General features: G+C 47.2%; 1 protein-coding gene across 1 annotated transcript in view; it reads right to left on the bottom strand.

Moving 5' to 3' along the window:
* Positions 1-3,596: 3,596 nt before the first annotated feature.
* ZDHHC13 (zinc finger DHHC-type containing 13) overlaps positions 3,597-20,721 on the bottom strand; it is a 26,590-nt gene continuing 9,465 nt past the window's right edge. Inside the window, exons 5-17 of the mRNA XM_018555055.1 lie at positions 20,292-20,436; positions 19,370-19,434; positions 17,599-17,761; positions 15,756-15,881; positions 14,913-15,046; positions 14,608-14,708; positions 13,056-13,180; positions 11,358-11,420; positions 8,182-8,275; positions 7,918-8,001; positions 6,789-6,946; positions 5,262-5,359; positions 3,597-3,992 (exon numbers count right to left, since the gene is read on the bottom strand). Coding sequence (XP_018410557.1) covers positions 3,854-3,992; positions 5,262-5,359; positions 6,789-6,946; positions 7,918-8,001; positions 8,182-8,275; positions 11,358-11,420; positions 13,056-13,180; positions 14,608-14,708; positions 14,913-15,046; positions 15,756-15,881; positions 17,599-17,761; positions 19,370-19,434; positions 20,292-20,436 — 1,495 coding nt within the window. The 3' untranslated portion in view covers positions 3,597-3,853. The remainder of the gene's footprint in view (positions 3,993-5,261; positions 5,360-6,788; positions 6,947-7,917; positions 8,002-8,181; positions 8,276-11,357; positions 11,421-13,055; positions 13,181-14,607; positions 14,709-14,912; positions 15,047-15,755; positions 15,882-17,598; positions 17,762-19,369; positions 19,435-20,291; positions 20,437-20,721) is intronic.

Below are 20,721 nucleotides of genomic sequence, written 5' to 3' on the forward strand. Positions count from 1 at the left end.
AGCTGGAGCAGAAAGAGGGATGATCAGAGGAAGAGTCTAAGAGTCTGCTGCCATTGCCGCCATCTCAGAAAGTTGGGAAATGCAGCGATTGCTGATAGTCCGCCATCTTGAATTGCTCTGATTTTTGTCATCTCAGTAAAAGGATTTGTTTTTCAAGTACATGGATGTTTTGTTTTTTTGCCCCCAATTAGTGCGATGCCGTATACACACGCATACACACCCCGCCCGATCCTGCAAAACCCCGCACTATCACACACCCCGCCCGATCCTGCACTATCACACACCCTGCCCGATCACACACCCCGCCCGATCACACACCCCGCCCGATCCTGCACAATCACACACCCCACCCGATCCTGCACGATCTACAGGGCAACCATTCATCGGCTGTCCACACAATCAGACAAGTACATTATCTGCACAATGTCCTTTAGATTTACACACAACGGTGTATTGTGAGGTGCTGCCTAAATAAACCAATACACGATGGTCTTTGCGTTACAGAGTGAACCCAAAAAGTGCACTAGGGTGAATCAACTGGTCAATTTCATGATAAGACAGGGCCCTGCCTGCCCCAGTGGGTCACCATAAGTTGAAGAGGGTGTGTGAGAGTGTGAATGGCTAGGATCAATATGAAATTTGGTCTTGGGCTCCTCCCAAGACCAGTCACTCCATAGGATGGAGGGTGTGGGTCTTTGGGCCTATCCTAACGTCCATGGGGGGGATGTGTGGTCATCTGGTTCCGCCTGTTTTATGCCGCACAAAATAGGTAAAAATCCTTCTCTTGGCATCCATTTAAAGGAGAACTATGGGGTTAAGGCTTTTCCCCATAGTTCTCCTTAGGGAAAATGGGAGGACACAAACTAGCGTCCTCCCGTCACCCTAAGCTCAGTATACCGCGAGCTACAGCTCACTATATACTGAGACGCCGCAGCCGGAGCGGATCCGACATCGATGTCGAGATCTGCGTGAGTGACAGCTGGCTCTGCCTATCTAGAGGCAGAGCCAGCTGTACCCGCCCCCTCCCCCGTCCGTTCCGCCTGTCAGCGCTGGAGGATGGGAGGGGGGAATCCAGCCCCTCCCCTGTCACGGCAGAGAGCTGTGACATGCCGGTGTTCGCTCACTTCTCGATCCTGTGTTTGCTCACCTCCCGATCTACTGAGCCGACCTGTGACAGTCTCATTGTCACAGGTCAGCTAGAACTATGAGGTGAGTGAAAAGCACTCACCTCATAGTTCTCCTTTAAGGACACAGGAATGCCTAGACTGTCTGTGGCAGTATAACCAAACAGTCTAAGAATTCCTGTGTCCCTCCACAGACAATAAAGAAAATAGGATTTGTGTACTCACTGTAAAATCCTTTTCTTGGAGTCCATTGAAGACTGTCAGGTTATACTGCTGCCAACAGTCTAGGAATTCCTGTGTCCCTCAACGGACAAGAAATAAATATTCTTACATGCCCAGAAGATCCAGCATTGTCCTCTTCTCTAGCACCGCTCTCCTACAACTGGTCCCACCCCCTGCCGCCATCTTTCTTTTGTATATTATGACGAGCCGGCTGCCCACCTCATGATGCGGCAACACATCTGGCCCAAGTGCAGACAGAAATCTGGTGCCGTGTCTTTGCTTGCAGTTGCTACCCTGCGAGATATCCTGTTGGTATCTGAGGAGGTCGCAGAAGGAGACATCATTCTCACCTAGGCGATAAAGCGGGTTGGGCAGGGGGGCGGAGTGTCAAATGGGGGAAAACAAAGAAGGTAAATAAACAAAACATACATAAAAAGGTCACCATTTATTTTTATAATGTGTGGGGGTGGGGAGGATAAGAATGGTGCAAAGTGTATTTTTTGCCGGAAGTTCCACTTTAAACACAACAAAAAGATACAGGAAACAACACCAGGAGAACATTTACAGGTGTTCGCCGGGTTTGGGGTTCCGGAGGACCGGCAAGAGGTTCGAAGTCCCAGTGCGTCATGGCATCCAGCATTTTGCAGGGCACACCATGACCTGTAATTTCTCAGCATCTGCTGGAGCAAACCTTCCACACAAGACCTTCCCTACAAACTGTTCTCCTCACAAATGTATGCAGGAGAGACATTGGGAAGTGGGAACAAACTTAGTGTTTTTGCCCAATCAGATCCCTTCTGTCATTTTCTCTTTTCTGCAGGTTTGAAAAAAAGAAGGCTCCAAAAATTTAGAAATAATAATAAAAAAAGGTTCTAGTGGTGAAACCCTAAAGCATCCATCAGTCTTTGTCAGGACACCCACTTCCATTTGAGGGCCGCAGTCTACTCGCATCTGTGGCGAGAGGTGGCAACCGAACGCAGCTCGTCCCCGCTCCCAGTATTTGCAAAGGAAGAAAGTCGCCACACCCCGATGACATCAGCGACTGTAAAACTTTATTCTTCTGGTCATCATACACAGAAGGTCTGCCCAGATCCTACTGAGTCTGAGTGAGGAGGATCTGGGTGGACCTTCTGTATGAGTCTGAGTGAGGAGGATCTGGGTGGACCTTCTGTATGAGTCTGAGTGAGGAGGATCTGGGTGGACCTTCTGTATGAGTCTGAGTGAGGAGGATCTGGGTGGAGCTTCTGTATGAGTCTGAGTGAGGAGGATCTGGGTGGAGCTTCTGTATGAGTCTGAGTGGGGAGGATCTGGGTGGAGCTTCTGCATGAGTCTGAGTGAGGAGGATATGGGTGGACCTTCTGCATGAGTCTGAGTGAGGAGGATCTGGGTGGACCTTCTGTATGAGTCTGAGTGAGGAGGATCTGGGTGAACATTCTGTATGAGTCTGAGTGAGGAGGATCTGGGTGGACCTTCTGTATGAGTCTGAGTGAGGAGGATCTTGGCGGACCTTCTGTATGAGTCTGAGTGAGGAGGATCTGGGCGGACCTTCTGGAGATGACGTCCAGAACAATACAGTTGCTGATGTCATTGGAGTGTGTCCGGCTTTCTTGCTCTTCCATTCACCTGGTACTCAAAGAGCTGAAAGGTTCAGGACAAAAACTCCACTTGGTGTTCCCAGACAGCGGGCACTTCTGCTTCCTCTGTACAGAAAGATGAGTGTTGAGGGGCATCTTAATGTTTAAATGCTCCTCAGAAAGTTCTTAGGTAAGGCACCAGTTTGTTCAAGGAACTAGAAGTAAAAGCTTGGGGCCAGAGTCTGAGTGAGGAGGATATGGGTGGACCTTCTGCATGAGTCTGAGTGAGGAGGATCTGGGTGGACCTTCTGTATGAGTCTGAGTGAGGAGGATGTGGGTGGACCTTCTGCATGAGTCTGAGTGAGGAGGATCTGGGTGGACCTTCTGTATGAGTCTGAGTGAGGAGGATCTGGGTGGACCTTCTGCATGAGTCTGAGTGAGGAGGATATGGGTGGACCTTCTGTATGAGTCTGAGTGAGGAGGATCTGGGTGGACCTTCTGTATGAGTCTGAGTGAGGAGGATCTGGGTGAACATTCTGTATGAGTCTGAGTGAGGAGGATCTGGGTGGACCTTCTGTATGAGTCTGAGTGAGGAGGATCTTGGCGGACCTTCTGTATGAGTCTGAGTGAGGAGGATCTGGGCGGACCTTCTGGAGATGACGTCCAGAACAATACAGTTGCTGATGTCATTGGAGTGTGTCCGGCTTTCTTGCTCTTCCATTCACCTGGTACTCAAAGAGCTGAAAGGTTCAGGACAAAAACTCCACTTGGTGTTCCCAGACAGCGGGCACTTCTGCTTCCTCTGTACAGAAAGATGAGTGTTGAGGGGCATCTTAATGTTTAAATGCTCCTCAGAAAGTTCTTAGGTAAGGCACCAGTTTGTTCAAGGAACTAGAAGTAAAAGCTTGGGGCCGCCGTTGCAGCTGTTGGCGTCTAAACGTGCTGGGGGTTCCTCATCTTGGACGGGTGGAAAATGCTGTGAAATTGCTTGGTCCAGTCCACGGGGGTCACTTTTATCATTCCGAAGCACTGACACTGGAAGAAGTCTGCGAGGTTCTGGATACAGCCATGGCTGAAAGAAACAAAATAATATATAATTTTATGGGTCATAAACAAAACTTGGGTGAGGGCAGCTCAGCGAATTGTCAGAGAAGAAGAAAGGACAGAGCACCTTGTGAGGTTCTTATAAAACAGAAATAGGAAAAGGCACAAAAATGCAACAACTGATATCACATCCTATGCAAATAAAGCCCGACACTGTCCGGCCACATTCACAGGATAGTCAATTAGGAGCCTGCGCTGCCATTCACCAGGCAACCAGCCTTTGCCTCATATCAGTGCCACCCTGTGCTATAAGAAGCCAAGTCAGCGCCACACGGAGCTATAGGAAGCCATGTCAGCGCCACCCTGTGCTATAAGAAGCCAAGTCAGCGCCACTCGGAGCTATAGGAAGCCATGTCAGCGCCATCCTGAGCTACAAGAAGCCATGTCAGTGTCACCCTGAGCTACAGGAAGCCACGTCATCGCCACTCGGAGCTATAGGAAGCCATGTGAGCACCACCCTGAGCTACAGGAAGCCACGTCATCGCCACTCGGAGCAACAGGAAGCCATGTCAGCGCCATCCTGAGCTACAGGAAGCCATGTCAGCCCCAACCGGAGCTACAGGAAGCCATATCAGCCCCACTCGGAGCTACAGGAAGCCATGTCATCGCCACTTAAAGCTATAGGAAGCCATGTCAGCACGATCCTGAGCTACAGGAAGCCATGTCAGCACCACCCTGAGGTACAGTAAGCCACGTCACCGCCACTCGGAGCAATAGGAAGCCACGTCATTGCCACTCAGAGCTACAGGAAGCCATGTCAGCACCACCCTGAGCTACAGGAAGCCACGTCAGCGCCATCCTGAGCTACAGGAAGCCATGACAGTGTCACTCTGAGCTAAAGAAAGCAAACATCTGGGGTTGTCAGTCATAAGCCAACTAGCTCTGCCCTGCGCCAGTTGTGATCCAGCGTGCAGGAAGTGAACATCAGGGGTGCCAGGCAAACCCTGAACACGCATTAACCCTGCATTACCCAGCATTACTGGCCAAGGCCTGTGGGACCTAAACGGCAGAATCAACATCTATTTCACTGAAAGCTTCAGATTTCAATATACTGAAATGGATTTTGAAATTACATGAACATGTTCGCTCGTCTGACCCATCAGGTTATTTGTATTCTCTGAAGAATCTCAGCGACAGCAGTCCCCCACATTTACCTTTAATGTACGTGATGGACAAGCCACATCGGGGGCTGTGCTTATTCCAATATGTCTGAGACATTGCTTGTGAGCTTACTTACTTAAAAGGAGATCTCCGCATTGACACTTTGTGTTTGCTGAATCTATTCTGCATCTGGAAGCTGAATCTTTCTTGAGTTGTCAGACCAAGAAACGCAATCTGAAGAAAGGAACAACAAAAAAAAAAAAACAACAGCATTCAGCTCAAGCTATGCTACCAGTACGGCACCATCTCAATATACAAGAAAGAAAAACAGAACCAATAAGTGTCCATGTGTAAATCTAGCATTGAAGTGCCACACTGCGAGTCCAAAAATAGGTTTATTCTAAACATAAAATTGTATATAAATTCAACGCGTTTCGGAGGCTAAACACCATCATCTTCATCAAGCACACACGTTCTCTGCTGTGCATTGAAAGCTTTACCATAGGGCTTCCGATGCACAGTAGAGGGAAGGTGTCAGAACCTGTGAGATGTTTTGCCATGGAGGTATTGAATTATGAAATCAGATATTCAGACTCGACCCCCTTCCTCCCCAACACGCACTCTGCTCTGTGTTTACATCATCATGGCTGTCAATACAAGAACAGATAAAACAGGTTCTAGATGGGTACAAAGCAGTCACTTGGCCTCTGAAAACTTCGCAATGTCTAAGCCACTGGGAATCCCAACAGAAACTATTGCATAAATGGTACTACACGCCACAGAAACTGGCAAAAATCTACCCCTCCTCCTCACCACTCTGCTGGCGGAGCTGTGGAATTGTGGGATCATTGACACACATCTGGTGGTATTGCCCATCCCTTGGCCCCTATTGGCCTGAGGTTTTTCAGCTTATCTCCACAATTACTCAGCTCCCCTGTGGCGTTTCCCCACAACTTGCCTTGTTAGGGGTAGGGTTGGAAGAGTGGCCACCAGCTTCCAGGACTGTTGTGTCTCATGTCCTCATAGCGGCCCGTCTCGCATTAGCGAGAGCGTGGAAACAATCAGAACCACCCTCCTTAAACACAGTCATACAGATTCTAAACACGCATGCGCATTTTGGATGTCTGTTCGCCAAGGCTAACTGTAGACGCCATACTTTCACCTCGCGTTGGGCCTGCTGGTTGACAGACACCAGATGCTTGACACATATCATATGATGATTACCAGACCCGCATTACCTCATTGGTAGAGACGCTCTCCACAAGCTCTAATTTTTACTTAATAAATTAAAAAAACACAAAAACATTGTTCATCCTCTCTGTATCACTGAGACTTTTAGACACCTCTCCCTGTGTAAGACTTTTTGTTTTTCTTTTTAGTTTCTGGGCATTCCAACCGATCAGTGTTGTAATACTTCCATGCACTGCTCATACCAACTCTGTACTTCATCTGCTGTACATGATACCTGTTGTATTGTTGTCCGATTTGAGCCCTGCCTTACGCATCTTGATTGTATACACCTATGAATTTGGGCATTGCCCTTCCTGTACTGTTGTATTGTTTTTGTCTTTGTTGCTATGATAAAAACTCAATAAATGCTTTGTTAAAAAACAAAAAAAACAAAAAACAGGCTCTAGATGAATACAACCTGCTCGTATTTTACCTGATAGATCTGCATTAGAAACATGAGCGTTGCCCACACAGTGAGGGAGGAGACGAGGAGGAAGATATACAGGACCCAAGGGGAGCAGGTCACGATCTCCGACAGGAATCCCCAGACGCCGTCCTTCCGTATGCTGGTGGAGCACTGACTGACCCAAACTGCAGGAATGACAATAGACAAACAGGTTGGTCCTATAATGTAGTAATGTTCATAGTACTAAGAAGGAAGAGGGTACAGGGGGCATTTGGTTCTACAAATATTAACATTCAAGTGTATTATAGAACTATAGTGTTTAAAGAGACCCTGACAACAACTAAAACATTTGCAGGTAAAAATACAGAAAACTTGAGTACTTTAAATGCGTTCTTGCCGTGTTATTACTTTCCATAAATAGTTTTTTAATCCCTTGCAATGTGCCACATACCCAGACTTGCAGTCTCCTATTTAAAGAGGACCTGTAATGCGGAAGCCATGTAAAAAGGCAGGGAGAGGGCAAAGGACTAGTCACCAGTAATAACCTGTGCTCTCCCTGCAGTGGGTCTCTCCCCATTACTGACTTACAGTGCCTTGTTCTGCACTGTGTCTCTGTGTAGGGAAGCAGGGCTTTCCTTCCTCAGCTACCCCCCTGATGATTGGTGATCTGATGACTGATGGAGGAAGTATAAAGCGGCAGCAGCAGGAGAAGTTCAGAAAACACAGATTGAATGTAGCAGGGTGATCCTTGCACTGCAGGACCTCGGGTACATCTTCTTCTCCAGCAAGGAGATCAGTGAACAGCCCAATAATAACATCACCAAATCTCACTCCACATCAGGTGGGACTTACAGTCAGGGGCGGCAGTGCCTTAGATGAACTCACACTGCACATATACAGCTATAAGGCACAAGGTACAGGAAGTGCACCGCTATATTTTAGGAGAAAGTCTAGGCCAAAGGTATAATTACTGCTTAGGTACAATTAACATTTCTAAACATAGAAAATCTCCCCTTTGAGTTCAAGGCCAACTCACGTCAGCTGAATAAACTGCATCACAATGCATATGAACATGCATGGCAATGTGTGCTAAACGGTGCACAATACCCTATATGTAAATCTCATTTGCTGTGAGCGAGCCCCAACAACCACTTACATATAGAGGAGGCGTAGATCATCCAGTGGCCCACGAACATCATGGCACAGAGGAAGAGGACAAAGTAATGGTGGTTACCAGCACCTGGGGAGTAAATGTAACAGGATAAATGTGAAAACATAAAAAAACATAAAAAACAGCCCGTGCGCTTTCTTCCCATCGTTGTCTGGAATAGTTTAGGTTACTTCTGCTATATAGAGGGACAAATAGCACCAAAAGGAGGACAAGGGAAGGTCTCACCCACAACAAGTCGCATGCTCTCACCTATACAGTGTCCGGTCCATATACAATGCTGGTCATACTTGGCCACACAGGAATTGCAGGAGTGGCAGTGCATTGACCTCAGTGGTTTCTTTTCCTGGGAGATCACATAAAGGGTTAATTAGATACTTTGATACATTTCCCACAAAAATGTGCCAGGGATCAGACAATACTCTTCATTTTATTTACACTTTCATACTTTTTTTCCCATGTAATCCAATGCACGGAATAAATGAAAATGTGTCTATTCACCTTACATCTGCAGGGTTAAAGGATTCACCTTATGCTCAATTCACAAAGCTAACACACCAGGGAAAGTACCCTTAGTTTTTTTTTTAAAATAGACTCCAAAAAGATATATCAAAGAGGTGCTATGATTATAACGCTTATTCATTCCAGAAAATGGAAAGATCATAATCATTCGATGAGCTATCCTGCTCTGGTAGGGCTGCTCATATGAAGCAAGCATCCCTTTCAGTGGGTAGCCATAAATGGACTCAAAACATAAACCACAAGTGCCAGACCAAGGGTGGAAGAGTCCAAAACTGCTTCAATTGTTCAAATAATGATCATATGACAACCAACGCGTTTTGAGGCATACAGGCTCCCCCTTCATCATGGCTTGTTGACATATATCTGCAAATGTTTGAATGGACTCGGAGGAAGATGCCACATACATCTTAAAGCTGAAATCCAGCTAAAGAAATGTATATAAAATTACATCGGTCCAGGCCAGCACAAATGTAAATATATATAAACTATCCCTGGCAGGGCCCAGGGGCATCCCGAGGCCAGGTGTCACCCGGAGCGGAGACCGGGTGACACCCAGCAGTGACGCCATCAAGCATGCATGGCCGTCTAATTGACGCCTGCCGGCGGCCATCTACTGCTCGCGGTATACTGAGACGACGCAGCTGAAGCGGATCCCGACAATTGTGCCGGGATCCGCCCAGCTGCGTGAGTGACAGCTGGCTCTGCCTATCTAGAGGCAGAGCCAGCTGTACCCGCCCCTCCGCCTTCCGTTCCGCCAATCAGCGCTGGAGGATTGGAGCAGGGAGGGGGGGAATCCAGCCCCTCCCCTGTCACGGCAGAGAGCTGTGACAGGATCGAGAGGTGAGAGAACGCCGGTATGTGTTCGCTCACCTCCTGATCTACTGAGCCGACCTGTGACAGTCTCATTGTCACAGGTCGGCTAGAACTATGAGGTGAGTGGAAATCACTCATCTCATAGTTCTCCTTTAAATTTCTACAGCTGGAGCTCAGCTTTAGGCCTCATTCACACAGCATGCACATCCATACAGTGTGCACACCTGTGCAGAGACCTGTGTCCATGAGGGACAGATGCAGTGTGTAATTACACGGAGCTCCTGTACATCACCCTAGCAGGACAAGGCTGCAAATGGCTACATGTTGACCTGAGCCTGCACATCCGTGTGGGTCCAGTCGCATGCACTTGGACGCCGTAACAGATGTGAACACCTGTGTGAATGAGGCCTTAAGCTCACTGCTTGAGAAGGAATCAGATGAGGCAGGATCAGGATAGTAAATTGGCTGCAACAAACCGAGGTTTGTTGCACATATCTCTGATCTCTGATGAGGGGGAGCCCTTTAGGAGTGTTGGCTGTTATTTCTTAATTTTATGAACAATTAACACATTTTTGGCCACCATTAGTATGACATATGTTTTGTTTTCTTAGTTTTTTTAAGTCTGCAGTGCGTGCATCAAAATCGACTTCCCCTGTGAACAAAAAAGTGAATCGTGAAATCACAACACACAAAAAAAAAGTGCGCAAGGCTCCTGACAGGGGCAAGGATGACTCACTTTTATATGATGACCGATCCTCAGTGCCCTACCGAAATAGGACCAAATGAGTACTAGGTAGGGGGCTCTCCCAAAAAAGAGACCCCCCAGATGGAGGAAGGCAGAGAAGCCTGTGAACGCCACAGAACCTCCCCCCTAACATCAGGACAGGCCCCAAAGATATCGGCACCCTCCGTCAATCTGTGAAGTCAAAAGTGCTAAAAAATAGGTGCCAGTGCACAAACCTGGGAGGCCATCCAGCCAAGGCATAAAAATTGCCCTGGGCTAGCCGGAAGGCCTGCCCAAGAGGCGTGGTGCAGAATAAGCATTAGGTGCTGTGTCCTAGTGCAGGTGAATCACAGTGGGGTCCAACACCCAAGTGATTTTCTGGCACACCCTGGGACGCCACCCCCAGGGGGCACAGCAGCATGGGCCTCTGCTCCTCCCGAACCCTCCAGCCAGACCAGAGCAAGCACCCATCCCGATCAGGAGGCATTAGTGCCGAGGAAGTTCCCTTCGCTGGAAAGGACGAACCCCTCAGCACCACACCTTCACTTCAGAGAGTACTTAAGCAGCCGTCCCACCACTGGACGGTCCATGCTGTTCCTCTCTGAACACCGATAAGAACGGATAGTACACTTGATCTTAGCCAAAAGGCCGAGAAGCCTAGTAGTATTAGTATGGCATATGTGGTTTATGTACACGATAGAAGTTATTTTAAAAATGTGACAGCTATTTACAGCGGAGCACAATGAGATTTAAAAATGCCAGTCACGTGGCTAAGTTAGAGAGCCCTATCCCTGTGTTAAAGCTTTGTGCATTGAGCCTCTTAGGGACGAGCAAAGAACTCTTTGTAGTAAATCCTCAAACACCACAGGCCTTGCATACCCCACTGACACTCTTCTCTTATGCTTCTAGTTTGAAAAATATCCATAAGAGGAAATGGTACCAAATCCAGCCAATCTTTATTTACCTCATACTCATTTCAATGTGCTCAGTGCCATTTGCATAGTCCATGAGCTGAACCGATACACAAATGAGCTCGCTCTCTGCACAGGTTTAGGTGGATCGTGTGAACTGCGGTGGACAAAATCAATTAAACCTTCACAAAAACGCCAGGCTTCACGCATTGGTTTGCTCATCTCTGTTCCCAGAGCATATAAAAGTAATTCACCGGCACACACTTGAAGGGTTTTTAAAGTATTGATATACCAGAGTATTACATCTTCAGTAGAACAGTTTATTGGAAAATAATTATAATTATTCTACTGGAACGTAACAAATCATAGCGATGGAGTTCGAGGAATCTCATTTTATATATTTCATGCAGAGAGAAACATACGGCTAACAAAGTAATGTTCTTGGAGGACAAACGTACCAGACAGGAAGTGCAGAAGAGTCTTGCATCCAGACAGCCAGCTTCAGCCAGGGTGATGATTGTCTGAGAAACACAATTGAATCTTTGTTTTATTTGTATAGTGCCGACATAGGACACAGAGCCTTTACAGAGTAAGTAGAACCATCCACAATGGTCCCTATCACTCTAAGAAGCGTAGACATTAATGTCCCAGCCATACACACAATAGGGCCAACTTCGGTGTGAGCCAGGTTGACTACCAAAATGCTTCGGGACTGAGGGAGATAACTCATGAAAAGAGATAATACTAAGCCCAAGCAGATAATGTCTGGTGTTGGATTAAAATCCAGGACCTGGTGTCTGAATGCCTTTCAGCATATGAGGGGGGGGGGTGCTTCTCACTCACCTCATAGTTCTAGCCGACCTGTGACAATGAGACTGTCACAGGTCGGCTCAGTAGATCAGGAGGTGAGCGAACACATACCGGCGTTCGCTCACCTCTCGATCCTGTCACGGCTCTTTGCTGTGACAGGGGAGGGGCTGGATTCCCCCCACCCCGCTCCGATCCGCCAGTGCTGACTGGCGGATCGGACGGGGGGGGGGCGGGTACAGCTGGCCCTGCCTCCAGATAGGCAGAGCCAGCTGTCACTCACGCAGCTGGGCGGATCCCGGCACAATTGTCGGGATCCACTTCAGCGTCTCAGTATACAGCGAGCAACAGCTCACGGTATACTGAGTCTAGGGTGACGGGAGGACGCTAGTTTGTGTCCTCCCGTTACCCTAAGGAGAACTATGGGGAAAAGCCTTATCCCCATAGTTCTCCTTTAAGGCAAAGTGACAGTGTACTCTGATAGCCCACCCTCCCCAGCCAGGTACACTCACTGATCTACAATACCCTTGCTGGATAAGTTCACCCTGGGTAAGTTCCAGTGTCAGAGTTTACCCGTGAGAATAACCTCAACCCCCACCCGGGACAGTGTTCAGGTCTAGCAATTGGCTATAACGGCCCAAGCCCTGTCACATGGTGGAGGTCACTTGCTACCCTATACCAAGAGGTCACACTCCCAACAATGTGAGAGCTCAGAAGAAGCAGGGTTGCATGGATGGGAAAGTATACCATGCTGGGGGGTGGCCATCAGTAGACACTACCAATTTGCTCTAAATGAGCAAAGTGACAGCACCTCTTTAAAGAGAACCTGTCGCAACTGGTCTCGTTAAAAAAAAAAATTAGCTCAAAGTTGAATATTAAAGTTCAGTCCAGTGAAAATTCACAAGCACCTTTGCAGTGAGGCTTCCCCCAAACTGCAAGGGTTAAATGCTCATTTTTGGGTACTTTTAAATGCAGTTTTATCGATCTTATCCCTTGTCCTTTGCTGCGTGCAGCTATTCCCAACCAAGCCGCTTCTCTTTGGCACTCCATCGGTGGTGAAAACTCTGACATCATCATGTACAATGATGGACAGGCAGTTCGGCATTGTAAATAAGGAAGAAGAAGGCCGGCCCACAATGCTCCAGGCCCTTGGTATCCTCACCTACAGGGCGTCTTTGGAGGGAAGAGGAGAGAACTGGTTGCCAGGGGGTAGGAGCGATTGATAGAGTATGTAAAGCTGCTAAAAATGGTACCCTAGACCTAAAAAAAAAGACCCTCCTCGGCACTGCAAGGGTAGTTTTGAATTTTCCCCGGGCTATAAAGCAGATCTGTTCTTTCAGTTGACATACCTGTCTCTTTTCCTCCTCCGTGGATTTGATGTACCCGGGGTCCGTCCTCCACGTCTTGTAGAAATAATACAAGAGGAGGAACATACTGATCACAAAAGGGATCTGGACAGTCGCTTGTGCCAAATGTGAGAAACAGGGATTGCGTTAAGGTAAAAACATGTCACACGATAAAACAATGCACAGGAGTATGTGGACTCAGCGTATGATTTAGTTCCAGGTGTCAGGAAAGCATTTTTTGGCTATTTAACATCTTAAAAATACCATTTATAAAGAGACCCTGCCACCCACTTGACCCTGTCAACCTTTTATGTAGTTTCTGGGGAGAAGTGTAATTTGCATGAAAGCTCCAAGTCTGCTGGAGCTGCTGTTATCGCATCCAAGATGGTGGCACCCAGCAGCAGTTCTGGGGGCTGTTGGATGTCTACACAAGTCAGCCTTTTACAAGTAAATTTCATGCATTCAATGTAAAATATAATTTTATGAGATTTTTGTTCAATTTATTGATCTGGCGACAGGGCCAGGATAGGACTGTGCTTCTAACAGTCGGACACAAGAATTCAAATGAAGAGCGGTTTGTGGCCACACCTCCCAGTTTAAATTTTTTTATACTATAATTGTATTTGATAAATACAATATTACACAGTCACTTTGAGGCTGCAGAGGCATCTGCAGGCTTATTTTGTCAGTGAAGCCTTCAACCTGCTTGTGATGACTGCTGACATCGTGATCCTAGGATCAAAGTGATTGCCAATTGGCAGTGTGGACTGGAGCCATCAGTGACAGCTTAGACTGAGAACCACCAGCTGTGCAAAGTGGCGGCTGGTGGCTCTCAAAGGGGAGGAAGTTTATCAACGTATCACCAGCACACAGCATTGTGTTTAGGTATGCTAATATACAGATTGCAGATGATAAGTGGTTAAAAGTACCAATGTTCATTAAAGGAGATCTAGGAGGTGAGTGATTTCCACTCATCCTCATAGCTAGAGCCGACCTGTGATAAAGAAGCTGTCACAGGTCGGCTCTATTGATCGGGATGTGAGCAGAAACATGCCGCCGATCCGCTCACTTCCCGATCATCTCCCTGCAGTGAGCGGTGACCGTCAGTCACCACTCCCCGCAGGGATCCCCCCCCTCCGATCCTCCAGCGCTGACTGGAGGAACGGACGGGGAGGGGGCGGGCACAGCCTCTAGATAGGCAGAGCCAGCTGTCACTCACACAGCAGGTGGATCTCGACAGTATTGTCGGGATCCGTCCGATCTGCGGTGCTCTCAGTATATAACAAGCAATTGCCTATATGTTGCGATATACTGAGCTTTGGGTCACGGGAGGAAGTTAGCATATGTCCTCCCGTGACCCTTAAGAGAACTATGGGGAAAAACACTTACCCCATAGTTCTCCTTTAAGAAACCTTCAAACCTATAAAAGGGAAATCTATGACCCATCAGCTGGAAGGCTGCAGAGGGACTTGTAGCTGCTAAGCGGTTGGACTGTAGGGTGACCATGGCTGGCTAATGGTCTGAGGTTCCAGTATGCAGCACTATAAAAGGATATCAGGCAGAAAACAGATAAACCACGTCATGAACATCCAAAAAACAGAGCTGATGAAGAAAATTGGGGGCAGGTGCTTCTGAGTGTTGTGTCCTACAAATCGCCTGGAAGATAAAATGTTCCAAATTATTGTAAGAACGGCATTGTTAGAGAAAAGCACAACTAACACTGAGCTGAAGCTCAAATGTAGATGCAGCTGAATGAGTCAGCGGCGGTGAGATGCAACACAATTCATTCATTTAAAAAAAATATATAAAACCTGAAAATTAAACTAAAACCATTAAAATCTCCCATAAAGAAAAACAAACCTGGTAAAAAACTGAGATCCGATTGTCACCAGAGCAAAAAGCGTCCCTTTTAAAAGCCAGGAGTCGGTTTTCATGTTCAGGATGTATCCAACACCTCCCAGAAGAGACAGACAGATCAGGCCTACAAATAACATCTGACAAGGAAACAGAACATTCATTACAACAGTCTGCAGGGAGAACTTCCATAACAACTAATCACTTTCTCTTTAATTCAATACAGTCCTAGGATAATGTCAGCAAGCAATGACTGGTAGCCACAGGCATTACAGGGGAAGTATTGGGAGAGTAGAATGTACTGTTCCCAATACTTAGAGCTGACATGAGACACTGCAGCTGTCACACGCCGGCTCTATAGATTGAGAGCTGAGCGATCATGTGACCACTGATTGCTCAGCGGACGGTCTTCTCCCTGCAAAGGGCAATGACAGAGTCAGCGCTTCCCCCTCTGCTCTCTCTGTTGCTCCAGCACTCAATGGAGGGAAAGCTAGCAGAGGGGACGGACACAGCTGGCTTTAGAAAGACAGACCCAGCTGTCAATCAGGCAGTGGGGTGGATCCCAACTTCCAGGTTCCTCCCCAGCTGGTACGCAGCTCTTCCCTGTTATAATATATAATAGCGGGCAGTTTCCTGCTATATGCCAACGTTGGGTCGCAGGAGAACATTAGTAGACCCAAAAGAGAACTAAAGCCAAAAAAAAAAAAATGTTTCTTATAAGAACAGCGCTTCCTCTACACACTTCTGATGATGTGGCTTTACCACTCCATGTTCATGAACCGCATACAGATATAGAACACAGGATATGAAAAGTATTTATATCAAGATGCAAGACACAGATCTGCTCACCTCGTACTTCTGCAAAGCCTTTAGGGTTCTGGAGTTTCGGCTGGCCCTGGCACTGGCCTCTCCCGTCAGAATATGGAGAATGAGGCGATTCCTGGTTTGCCGGGCAAGGTCAAGGGGAGTTTCTCCCTGAAGAATATGAAAATAAAAACTAAAATATGAGACGACTTTCAATTGAAAAGGCCAACTCCAACCAAAACCTTTATTTTTACCACCGAATAGATCTAGGGACAATACATTTTAAAATGTTATCGCTGTCCCTGACCTTGCGGGTGAATTTTCCTGACCCGTACCCTTATCTTTAAAATAACAACAAACACACCTTTAGAAATGTTTCGCAATGACCATCTACAATCAGATACTTCTAGATAATTGCCGGCTTTGTATTCCATGCACCTCTTCTCAGGGGAGGAAAATGCCTTTCCCTGAGATCTCATGATATTACAGATGAGATTTCCCAGCAATGCTCTGCTGATGACAAGGCAATCCCAGGGTGCATTGCTTTGGCAAACTGAAGTCATTTGCACTTTGAAAGCAGGAAGTGAATGCTCTGCGAGTGGAAGTATTTCACAATCACAGCATTGTACACCTGACATGCCTATGTTATTATTAATCATGATACATAAGGTGCCCATACACTGCTCGATTCTCGTACGAGAACCGCGGGAAATCGGCGATCGTACGAGAATCGAACAGTGTGAACGAAGAGGTGCAACCGTTTCTAATGTACGGTCGCACGTCTTTTGTCTAAGGAGCATGTTAGAAAACCAGCCGAGAATCGTACGATTTTCGGCTGGTTTGAACAGTGCTCGGGAGACAAATGCCGAACGGGCCGGTGTGCGCACGCGCAGACTGCCCGTTCAGCATGGCGGTCATCGGAAGCCCGCCCCTCAGGGGGGCGGGCTTGCGATGATCGAGAGTGCGATCTGCCTGTCCAAGATGGGCAGATCGTATGTTTTTTTAATCACTTTACAACCATCGCAAGACTAAGGTCTTGCGATGGTTGTACAGTGTATGGCCACCTATAGAGGGATGCATTCGTTTTGAGTGTAAAGGTCCACTTTAATCTCCTGTCCCTGCGACAGCAGGACAGAAAACAGAAGAGCAGTTGTCACCAGTACAGAAATCCAGAGACATAAAATATTAATCTGACAGGAGGTCCATTTTACTGAAAAAAAAAGCATTTTTGTTGCAGACTGTTCAACTACTGCAGAGATTTCTCATCACTTCCTGTAGTGAAGTGAACCTGCCAGTATACCTGGTCATTTTTCACTTTCTTTAGCAGGCCAAGAAAAAGTGAAAAAAAAAAAAAAAAAGCACGTACCACGCCACATGACTCTTGGCAATGGGAGTGTGCTAGCCCCGCACTGCAAGGGTTAATGGCTCATTTTTCTCCAGGGGCGAAAATGAAGAAGAAATTCTTATCCTCAGTCCTGTGGCAGTGACCGCTCACCTCCCTTCCACTCCATCCCAGTAGTGGTATGTCCCTTAGGTGTCTTCACGTCTAATAAACCGGTATTGGACGTCACAGGTCCTTAGATCAGCAGAGCCCGGGGGGAGAAGCTCCTACGGACATGGTCCAGCAGACAGGCGGGACTGACTGAGGAGTGGCGAGTATTTATTCTTTATTTTCACCCCCTAGACAAAACGAGCACCTAACCCCTTGCAGTACAAGGGCAGACCCACTGCAAAGGTTAACTTTCCAAAATCCTGGAGTTCCGCTTTAATATTACGCTACAGATGCTCTACGGCGCTGCTCTTTATTGTCTTCATGGGTAAAAAAGAAAGAAAAACAACCTAACTTCCAAAACCGACACTTTTCCAGCCCCAGAGCAAACATGATCACCTTTTCATTTGTAATATCCATGCTCGCGCCCGCTTCCAGGAGGAGGTCCACTGCATTTACGTTGCCAGATGAGACGGCCCAGTGAAGCGCCGTGTTCCGATGGACTTTGTCTGCAAGGTTGACGGATGGATTCATCTTTAACAGAAAGCTAGTCGGCTCCATCCTAGTGAAAAAACAAAACGAAATTACAGGTATAGTACTCTACCATCGAGTAGCCCTGGCATGCCCCTGCCTCACCAACCCGACCCCCCACCCCCATGAGCGTGGACCTTAATGACCAAAGAGCAGAGGGAGGGTTGTTGAAGCTCCAATTTGACTGTAAGTCAATATTTTGTCACCATCATAACTCACTACACACATTGTCCCCCCACCTTCTATGTGTCCTTAACAGTACCAAAACAAGAGAGCCCTGTAGTTGTTTACATGCATCTTAATAGGGGCTGGTATTTCATACTGCTATGCACACTAAGCAGCTGGAAGACGGCGTGGAAGACCAGGTCATGTGACCTCTGGCCCTAGACTCAAGATTAAATTCCAGGTTGGTGGGCTTTGTGCATTTCTTCCAGATCTATGCAGTAATCTGCTATCAAAGATACAGTGCAGGGACCTGGAGGATCAGGCAAATGCCTAAAGACTTGGAGCTTCCTGTAATAATGACTGCTTACTGCTGCACTCTCTGGTTGTGCAGGGTGACTGGTCTTGTCTCCGCCCCCTCCTGTAATAAAGACCGCTCACTGCTCTCTCTCTCCTTGTGCAGGTTGACTGGTCTGGTCTCTGCCCCCTCCTGTAATAAAGACCGGTGACTGCTGCTCTCTCTCCTTGTACAGGGTGACTGGTCTTGTCTCCGCCCCCTCCTGTAATAAAGACCGGTCACTGCTGCTCTCTCTCTCTCCTTGTGCACAGTGACTTGGTCTGGTCTCTGCCCCCTCCTGTAATAAAGACCGGTCACTTCTGCTCTCTCTCTTTGTACAGGGTGACTGGTCTTGTCTCCCCCCCCTTCCTGTAATAAAGACCGCTCACTCTCTCCTTGTGCAGGTTGACTGGTCTGGTCTCTGCCCCCTCCTGTAATACAGACCTGTCACTGCTTCTCTCTCTCCCCTTGTGCAGAGTGACTGGTCTGGTCTCCGCCCCTCCTGTAATAAAGACCGGTCACTGCTGCTCTCTCTCCCCTTGTGCACAGTGACTGGTCTGGTCTCTGCCCCCTCCTGTAATAAAGACCTGTCACTGCTTCTGTCTCTCCTTGTGCACAGTGACTGGTCTGGTCTCCGCCCCTCCTGTAATAAAGACCGGTGAGTGCTGCTCTCTCTCCTTGTGCAGGGTGACTGGTCTTGTCTCCGCCCCCTCCTGTAATAAAGACCTGTCACTGCTTCTCTCTCTCCTTGTGCAGGGTGACTGGTCTTGTCTCCGCCCCCTCCTGTAATAAAGACCGCTCACTGCTTCTCTCTCTGCTTGTGCAGGGTGACTGGTCTTGTCTCCGCCCCCTCCTGTAATACAGACCGCTCACTGCTGCTCTCTCCTTGTGCAGGGTGACTGGTCTAGTCTTTGCCCCCTCCTGTAGTGTGTGGGGTCTGCTGGGTCCCTCCCACAGCAATGCTCTCTGCTCAGGCTATGTACAGCACAGTGATGAGGTCACCGCTTCTTTTACAGGGCAATATTTGGGTATGGAAAGCCATTGTTAGACACAAAGTAGATTTATATCCTGTGTAGATATTATGGAATACTTCACTTTTACCCTGCACTGTGTGAGCCAATTAAATGTATTTTTCATTACCCAATAACTTTCTGTGCAGACAGCATGAGTGGGGTCATTCCGTTCATATCAGAAGAATCGATGTTCTAGAGACAGAAAGAATCGGATTAACAAATCAGAAGAACCAGCGCCATGTGTGACGGTTATCATTTTATAAATGGCAAATAAACTGCTATCACATATGCAGTGCAGGCACCTGGAGGATCAGGCAAATGCCTAAAGACGCCCTCCAAGTTCCTGCCATCATGACGAAATGCCAAGCAATGTTTTCGCAACTCCCGATGTTGAAGCTTACCTGCCCCTTCCTGCCTCTGCCACATTCATACTGTCTAGTGAGGCAGCCCACCTAGTATTGTGAGGTGGTTGGGATGGAGTCAGCAAGCTCAACACTTCCCGTATAGTATTATTAGAACCTTTGTTATGTTTTTATTTTTGCATGTATCTCCCACTGGGGAGATTTCCCCTCATTCACTTTTGTGTCACTGTGCCAGGAAGAGAGGAAATTCTCTCCAGCGGTGACACAGACAGGTTAGAATTGCTATCAGGTTAGTGTAGGTGTCTCTTTCTTTGTTATGGGGGTTTCCTCTCACTCTCTAGTGTCACTGAAACAGGGAATGGGGGTGGCTGAAGTGCCACTTTACTTATTTAAAAATGGAAAGCATTGTAACGAGTAATAAGATAATTTTTTAATATAATTTTAATGATACCAAAATGAAAGATTTTGTAGCACCAAATATTCTTCTATTCCAGGGGTAGCCAAACCCCAGGCCCTCCACCTGTGGTGGAACTACAAATCCCATGAGGCATTGCAAGATTCTCACAGACATGCATCATGGGATTTGTAGTTTCCCCACAGCTGGAGAGCCAGAATTTGGCTGCCACTGTTCTGTTCATTCATTACCCGAACAGCTAAAACAAACGGCGCCTAGTCCTGGATACATACCAGCCCCTTTGCAATCAGGTAGGCGATGATGGGTAGGTGCTGGAATAGGACGGCCAGGTGAACGGAGTTATAACCTTCGCCATCAATCAGAGACGGATCAGCTCCGTACTTGATCAGTAAAATGACAGCCTGCAGGTGCCCCTGTCTGAGGAGGAAGAGAAGACACAATTACAGGGGAACTACAAAACAATTTCAATCAGTATATCGAAGTTACTAATCTACGGTCTTCCTTAATTTTGTAAAGCGATGCACAAACTGTTGGCAGCAAATAAATCCTGTACAGTAATAATAAAGATAATAGTACTAAAGTAACTTTTGTTGCAACTTTGTGTCGTCTAAATGTTCCTGTAGTTTAATGTTTGGTAAAGTCCTGGACAAAAAAAGAAGAAAATCAAAATTGAAATCAAACTATTCGGTCCAAAACACCCCC

This window comes from Nanorana parkeri, unplaced genomic scaffold (assembly GCF_000935625.1).
Source record: "Nanorana parkeri isolate BGI_ZX_2015 unplaced genomic scaffold, ASM93562v1 scaffold10, whole genome shotgun sequence".
In the NCBI taxonomy this organism is placed as follows: Eukaryota; Metazoa; Chordata; class Amphibia; order Anura; family Dicroglossidae; genus Nanorana; species Nanorana parkeri.